This window comes from Priapulus caudatus, unplaced genomic scaffold (genome assembly GCF_000485595.1).
Source record: "Priapulus caudatus unplaced genomic scaffold, Priapulus_caudatus-5.0.1 Scaffold91, whole genome shotgun sequence".
NCBI lineage: Eukaryota > Metazoa > Priapulida > Priapulimorpha > Priapulimorphida > Priapulidae > Priapulus > Priapulus caudatus.
Window position 1 is genome coordinate 38,747 of NW_014577152.1, and position 8,109 is coordinate 46,855.

The window sequence follows — 8,109 nt, forward strand, 5'->3', positions numbered from 1 at the left end:
TCTCAATGTTGCTTGCTCGACCAGCGAAGTCCAGCGCAACAAAGCAAACATACCCCCCTCTCAATGTTGCTTGCTCGACCAGCGAAGTCCAGCGCAACAAAGCAAACATACCCCCCTCTCAATGTTGCTTGCTCGACCAGCGAAGTCCAGCAAAGTCGAGCGAAATGAAGCGAACATGCCACCCGCTCTGTATTTCGTGTGCTCGACCAGCGAAGTCCAGCAAAGTCGAGCAAAACGAAGCGAACATGCCCCTGCTCTGTATTTCGTTTGCTCGTGCAGCAAAAGCGAGCGCAACGAAGCAAACATATCCCTCGTCTCGATTTCGCTTGCTCGAGCAACGAAGTCCAGCGAAACAAAGCAAACATGCCCCCGCTCTATATTTCGTTTGCTCGCGCAGCGAAGGCGAGCGAAGTCGATCAAAATGAAGTGAACATGCCCCCCACTCTATATTTCGTTTGCTCATGCAGTGAAGGCGAGCGAAACGAAGCGAACATATCCCTCGTCTCGATTTCGCTTGCTCGAGCAACAAAGTCCGGCGATGTCCAGCGAAACAAAGCGAACATGCCCCCACTGTATTTCGTGTGCTCGAGCAACAAAGCCCAGCGAAGTCCAGCAAAACAAAGCGAACATGCACCCGCTCTGTATTTCGCTTGCTCGCGCAGCCAAGGCGCGCAAGTTTAATAGCTCTTTTATATCGTTATATATAACCCCTTTGATATCTATTTCATATCTAACCCCCCCTTGATATCTAATTTATATCGATCCGCCCCCCCTTTATATCTCTTTTATATCACGACATGATGATATTGATGATTAATGTCATTAAAGTTGGGAACGCCCCGAGCACCCTATCCTGTGACTATATTCCGTGTCATGCACCCACGAAGTATATAATTTTTCAGTTCTACTTAATATTCCTATTAAAAATAACCTCTGTGGTAGTTTCTACACTAGTCTATATAGTATATACTTGGTCATGCTCACAAAAATACAATTACCAGCGGGAACGAACGGATTTTCTTTCGTTTTTCGCAACAACTTCTCCTTCAATCCTTCTGCGTGAAATGGAACGAATTCTGTTGTTTCTGGTTGATTGCCCTGGTGGCTACTTGGGAGCCAAGCCAGGTCTCCAAATGCCTTATCTGAACTTGCATGATTGGTCTTATTCTCAGCACTAACCATATTTTGTGAATGTTTGTATTAAAAACATAACAGACTTTCGACTAGGGAATACTCCGAACTCGCACGCCAACACCAATGCACAGCTGAGCCACAGCACAAATCTTGCACTTGACTTGTCGAAACTGGGGAGACAAGTGAGCAATCGGCTTTCAGTTTCACCGACATGCATCACAAGAACATATTGTATTCACTACTTATTTAATAAGAGTGTTGTAAAATTTGCCTCTATCACTTTTCTGTCTGCTGCATATCTTGTGATTTTACATGAAAAACATTCATGCTAAATATAATTATTTACATCTCATGATTCTTCTACTAAGTTTCCTTCTTTTTCTTCTTCCTCTTTTAGTTCCAGGTCCTGCCGCTGTAAGTGTACGCGCTTTCGGCGTATGGCGCAGGAACAGCGTGCAAGATTGCTGATAACAATTTTTACCAACAATTTTAGTGCATTCCGCGTGATACGATTACCGTTAGTTGATTTGATTTAATTTGTTTACGTGTTATGGGTAAGGCACGGGGAAAGGCAAGGAGGTGTAGAAAGAAATATGATTACACCGCTAATCGAAAGAGATTGTACAAAAAATCGAAAAAGTTGCCAACAGTGAAATGGTAATTTACAACTTTACAGTACTTTTTTAGTTCAGGTGACAGCTACTGAGCTAGTACTACTACTAGTAGCAGGAGTAAGATAATATAGGATATCCTATATTATCTTACTCCTGCTAGTAGTAGTACTACTACTAGTAGTGCTCATAGGGTCTATGACTATGTCCCCCAGGGTATTGCCGGAACGTACCCTGGTAACTAGCTGATATGGTTAGGGTTAGGGAGTAGGCGTAGGCGACTCTCTAGACTCGTTAGTGGAGTAGGCGAGGTACGGTCCGGCCTAGCTCTACTCTAGTACTATAGCCCGCGTTCGATAAACTGCCGCAGGCGGCCTATCGGCAGTTTATCGGCCTATTATCGGCCTCGGCAGTTTATCGGCCTAGGCGCCTGCCGCAGTTTATCGAACGCGGGCTATAGTACTAGAGCTAGGTCCGGCCCGGTATATTACTATTATTAGATAGTACCAGCAGAGCATATAAATCACGTTGATTTATATGCTCTGGTACCAGGGTACGTTCCGGCAGTACCCTGGTGGACATAGACCCTCTCAGCCTAACAGTAGTACTAGTACTATAGGGGGGTGTATAGCTGCATGATAGTGATAGGGTTTATATGACATGTCTCCCTGGTTACTGCCGGAACGTACCCTGGGTACGGTGCGGCATACCAGAACGTACCCTGGTAACTATCTGGTATGCATGGTTACTTAGGGAGTAGGCGTAGGCAACTCCCTAGACTCGTTAGTGGAGTAGGCGAGGTACGGTCCGGCATAGTAGATAGTACCAGGGTACATTCCGGTATACCGCACCTTACCCGAGGTTCGTTCCGGCAGTACCCAGGGAGACATAGACCCTGGCAGTTACTTGCTGCTGGCCAGCGGCAACCGTACGCGGGCTATAGTTACTACAGCTATAGTAACTATAGCCCGCGTGCAATTGCCACAGGGCTATAGGATCTTCTATTATGGATGCTCGGGACCAACTTAGTAATGGTTACTTGCGGCTATAAAACGTCTGTGATAGGCAATTCAGCGTGAGAAACTAGCGGTCGCCAGTGGTGACTAGAAAATTGACCCGGTGACTGCTTGCTCGTGTCAGCTGGTCCGGTGGGGCGACTAGATAATCGCCGCACAGCAGCAAAAAAAATACAGACTTGTAAACGGGAGCGCATAATACGACCCGTTCCTCAACGTAGACAGGGTATCCAAAACATCTAGAGCTGCATGAACTCCCTCAATGCATGATTCGCCACATGTTTTATATCGCAGGGGTTATCGTGGGGAGTGAGGGCACGACCAGTGACACCTGACACGCACGTAATCAAAGCTGTTAACTGAATTCGTCACTTTTCTTAACGTGGAAAGTGGACGATTTTTATTCAGTTAGATATCTAGAAGCAATGTAAACTGTATATACTTAAAGATTCTAGGCACTTGTAACTTTGCGGATGTGCGGCAGCATTGATCTATGCATGGGGTATACCTAGCTCCAAGAAACGGCCTTTGCTAGGGTTAGAAGACCCTAGTGTCCCTAGAAGACCCTGGAAGTGGTTGCGAACGTAGCAACGTTCATGAGACAAGAGGACTGGAAGTTTTTGGGGGCCTGGTCGGTACGTCTGTCGGTTAGGCGGACCACTCGCAACGGTAGGCGTCATTGCTGCTTGGGAGGCAAAACAACGAAAGTAACACCTTGCCCACAAGCTCCCGACATTCCTCGATTCCAGTACAACGTTTTTTACATACTCAATAACTAAAGAACTCCCGAAGTTCTAAACTTGCTCACTCGATTTAAAAAGATAAGTTGAAAGATGAAAGAAATAGTAAAAAAAAAAACTGAAAATAACCATACATCATTACCATGATTATAATTCTTGATTTCCTGTCTTTGTCATGTTACCTGACTATAGATCTCAGATATTAGAGCTCAGTGCATCAAAATTATGACAATTTTAACAAAAACCATGCTATGAAAAAGTAGCTCTGGCCAAGCCTAAAATAGCTCCCGTAAAAAAAATTACGAGAGCTCTTTTTTTCATACAAAATCAAAAAAGAGCTCTCGTAAAAAAAAAGAAATTTTTAGGCTGGTGAACACGCTTGTCTCAGCTGGTGTAGAGTATTGCCTTGGATTTCTGTGGTGTAACAACGGGTGTGTTGTGTTGTGTGTGTGGTGTTGAACCATGGGTGTTGACTGTAGTGTAACTGTAAGCCGATTTCTCTGAGGAGGCGGGGACCAGGGGTCCCAAACTAGGATTGTGCCAGCATATCATGCAATCAGACAGGTCATTAACCCCATAACCTCATAAATGTTAGTCTTCAAAAGTCCTGGGGACTATAACGAAGACGGAGAGAGAAGTGGATCAAATCGGTAGATCCACACTGCGGATCGCAGTGGAAAAGGTTGCAAATTTGCTTATGTCATTCATGCAATTTATCCCCGATTGCTAATTGGAGTTGATTACACAAGTTGTAGGCGGCTCATACACAAAGCAAAGGCAAACTCGATCGATTTGGAGACACATACATCAAGCTTTGAAAACACAACATGCCTGTGTTTGGTTTTTTAAAATTAGACAAGTGGAAATTAGAGCATGTCAATTAGGCTTTTGTGGCAGGTCAGAGGATTTATGCGATATCACAAACTAGCTTCAGCTTTGAAAGCATGTTGCACCCAACTTAGCCCCATTAAACGCTTGGGTGACCATAGGGTATACATAGGTAGGGCTTGGCTAGTTCTAGCTGTGTAGCCCTCTTGTTGCGAAGCAAAGGGCTACACAGGTAGGGGTCAATAAGGTACAGCCCAAGACCCATGTAGATGTACAACCAAGTTGTTTCTAGAACTGGCAGGCTTCATTCCTAGGATTACAAGTATATATGTACAGTGCATGTAATGTAGAGTATTGAGGCTGTAATGCTAGAGTTAGGTACCATTTAGCTCTAATTGCGAATGCCTTCGATGTCTAGTTACGTTATTTAGTTTGTTTTTATCCCAGAAGTGTGCATGGTTCATAAATAATATATTTGCGCAACTGTAAGTAAAACTAAGATAACGTATATCTTATTTATAATGTTAGTGTGTGAATCTGGTATTGTTCTTCGTACTTCAAGGTATTAATGAATGCATTATATAAATTTAATAGCATTTACAATAATAAATCATCAAGTTATATATTGAAATGTCAATTTTCAAAAAATTGCAAAATGTAATTTTAATGAACTTTGATTATAATTTATCTACTTCATTAAATGTAAGCATTACTGTGGTTTCAGCGAGCAAATCAAAGAGGCTTGGGATTGTCGAAAAGGCATAGCAACAAATTTTAGTGCAATGGGTCTGGCTTCCAATCCCAACGCAAGTGTACCAGTACCACGATACAGGGCAAGTACATCATCGCTATCTGCATTATTAGTAGTGAATAAAAACAAGTTAGTTTTTACTCACTCGTGATGTTATATATTACTACAAGCTGAGCTGCTATAGTACGTAGAATATTTACTTGAAAACCAATGATCACCAAGTCGCATCTTATGACATGCACAACACCCGACATAAAAAAAGAGAATTGGCTTCCTATACTGTGCCATAGTTCAGCATTCCCTCTGAAGTGCATCATTTTCGTGTATAATGAGCAATGTGGTTCTTTCGGATATATTTATTCTAAATTTACAGTGCCTATATTTGACTACATTCCTTAAATAGTGTCTTCCAAGCAGTAGCAACAGAAACACTGTCATCACCAGCAGTAGCAGTAGTAGTTGCTATGTGGTGTCTTCCCATGACAGTTATCAACAAGCCATCACAGTGTCTCGTCATATATTTCAGCATGACTTGGACCCATCCTTGATGGAAGGTATAGATTTGATTCAGCTAGAAGAATCGGAGAGAAAACGAAGAGGAACAGATCACATAACACAGAAGCACCATGTTGCAAAAGGTAGCAACTCCACAATAATAACATTCATCACTCAATGTTACATCAATCGAGCATTGTTAATCAATTACCACCTTTTGTGTGATACATATCCCAACAGTTTGGCTTGTTTTGGTGCAAGTGGTTGTTGGTGTTTGTAACAAGCTATTGTATTTCCAGAACTGGAGAAGGAATCCTTGGAACCACAACCCAACAGACAGAGGCTGTCAGATCCAGAAGTTAAATTTGCATTGTACATGATGGAGAAGTATGGTGAAGACTTTAAGGTATTTGTAAACAGAAGAAAAACCTGGGTGGTTATCAGGGTGTTAGCCAGGGGACAAAATCAGGGAGTCTCACCATCTGAGCGAAGTGAGGATGCTGCGGGCACGAAGCGCCTTAGGGGGAAAACCCGACGATTTTATTTTCATGCAGGGGTAAAATTGGGCCGCCCTCATGCCGTCTCTATCAAATTTCATCTGTCTCATCCGAGAATAGGCCATCCATAAGATGGGCAGACGGGTTTCTGGCTAACACACTGGATGCTACACATTTATGTGGTATAATCGATTATTCAATATTATTGCATTTGTTTTTGGAATCTAATAGTTAGTACTTCCTTTATTACAAAGGGCCAGTAATCACTGTGTAGAATGTTAAGAACTTGTGGGCTACATTCCTTTGTTATTTATTTCTTTATTTGTTCTTGTTTACAGGCTATGGCACGAGATCCGAAAAATTATTACCAGGAGACGCCCAAAGCTATTAAAAGAAAAATATCATTTCTCAAGTCTTTACGTCAATATAAGAACATCATTTCATCTAAAAAAACGAATGACACATAGCATTTTCATAAGGACCTGTTGTTTATATGTAATATTAACATAATGTAGCAAACTATAAAATAATGTGTACTTCTATACCAACGTTTCTGTTACATTGGCAAATTTTTTTTCATGTAAGATACATATGCATATGTCATCGTAATTCTTCAGAAGACAAATTTTGATAGCTTAGATAAGTAATTAACTGTTTTTGCGTCAGAAAACGTTCAGATCATGCCAATGAACCTGAAATACACAAGTGACGTATTTATAGAATTAACATCACGAAAATGTTGGTAGTAAAGTGTATTTTTTCTATGAGAATTTCACTATCTAATATGTTCATACTTTTGCTTTTTAAGCTATATATACTCTCTACGTGTCAGGTGTGTTAGGTAATCAAATTGTAGGTTATTTTGCTCAATCTCTTAATGATTTATTACAGTTCTTACTTACGACATTTCTACGTTATGATATACAGCTTTGATTTCGTTACTGAATGAACCATTCACTATCATGTTCCAGATACTCCGCGATCATAGCCTGTATGTGAAAGTGGTTCGTTACACTAAATTGTATTTCATGTAATTGAAGCCTATGTGAGAAGTGCGCATGTGTTCCTTTGGTTAAATCAAGGTGTCAACGATAAACTATTTTCTACTATGTACCTGTGTACCATACTGCGTTTTGTGCGTTTTGCTGTTTACATGAAATCTACGCACCTGGGGCACCTCTACATCAATTTAGAAGATTTTGGCTGAAAAAACATTGTATTGAATTGCGGTGACATGCCCGCGTAGACAGTAATCAAAACAATAAATAATGAGGTAAAGAATGATTATTAGTGTATATATATTGGAATTGTAATGTCGTATCAAGAGTAGCAGTGACTGACATATTTACTGAATGTGTATAAAAGCTGCCTGCAGGCGCGTGACACTAGGAGACTTGGTGACACTCTTGTGCGAGTAATTGGAGCAATTACATACGCACGCATGCACGTACACGCACGCACTCATACATGTACACACGCACCCATATACATACACACACGCACCCATATACATACACACACGCACTCATACATGTACACACGCACCTATGTACGCCCACACACGCACCCATATGCATACACACACGCACTCATACATGTACACACGCACCCATATACATACACGTACGCACCCATACACGCACACACACGGACCCATACATGTACACATGCACGTAAACGCACGTACTCAACAGACAACATAACGCAGAACAAATAAGACAACAAATATATACACAATATATATATATATATATATATATTATAGGCATATACTAACAATAATTTCGCCGCTATCATACGAGCAGCGAGTGTGCGTGGGCGCCTGAACGTTCGTGTTCTTACGTGTGTGCACGCGAGCGAGTGTGTGCGCGTGCGGGTGAGCGCGCGTGTTCGTGTGCGGGTGAGCGCGCGTGTGCGTGTGCGTGTGCGGGTGAGCGCGCGTGTGCGTGTGCGGGTGAGCGCGCGTGTGCGTGTGCGGGTGAGCGCGCGTGTGCGTGTGCGGGTGAGCGCGCGTGTGCGTGTGCGGGTGTGCGTGTG

At 42.3% G+C, this 8,109-nt stretch overlaps 2 protein-coding genes across 2 annotated transcripts in view; one reads left to right on the forward strand and one right to left on the reverse strand.

The window, feature by feature from the left end:
• Window positions 1–1,304, reverse strand: part of LOC106804893 (HIG1 domain family member 2A, mitochondrial-like) — a 16,543-nt gene extending 15,239 nt beyond the window's left edge. The window contains exon 1 of the mRNA XM_014806283.1: window positions 999–1,304. Within this exon, the coding sequence (XP_014661769.1) occupies window positions 999–1,182 (184 nt within the window). The 5' untranslated portion in view covers window positions 1,183–1,304. The remainder of the gene's footprint in view (window positions 1–998) is intronic.
• Window positions 1,305–1,410: 106 nt separating this feature from the next.
• On the forward strand, window positions 1,411–7,356 carry LOC106804892 (nucleolar protein 16-like). Its single transcript, XM_014806282.1, has 5 exons — window positions 1,411–1,791; window positions 5,054–5,162; window positions 5,607–5,718; window positions 5,875–5,981; window positions 6,411–7,356. Exons 1-5 carry the CDS (start codon window positions 1,685–1,687, stop codon window positions 6,537–6,539), a joined length of 564 nt encoding a protein of 187 aa, XP_014661768.1. The 5' UTR covers window positions 1,411–1,684; the 3' UTR covers window positions 6,540–7,356.
• The last annotated feature ends 753 nt before the right edge of the window (window positions 7,357–8,109 follow it).

Bases quoted from the DNA above. Each gene is read 5' to 3' on its own strand.
- LOC106804892 (XM_014806282.1), top strand. From the start codon at position 1,685: ATGGGTAAGGCACGGGGAAAGGCAAGGAGGTGTAGAAAGAAATATGAT. The intron at 5,163-5,606 runs GCAAGTACATCA...CATATATTTCAG, and splicing joins TACCAGTACCACGATACAGG to CATGACTTGGACCCATCCTT. The intron at 5,982-6,410 runs GTATTTGTAAAC...TCTTGTTTACAG, and splicing joins AGTATGGTGAAGACTTTAAG to GCTATGGCACGAGATCCGAA.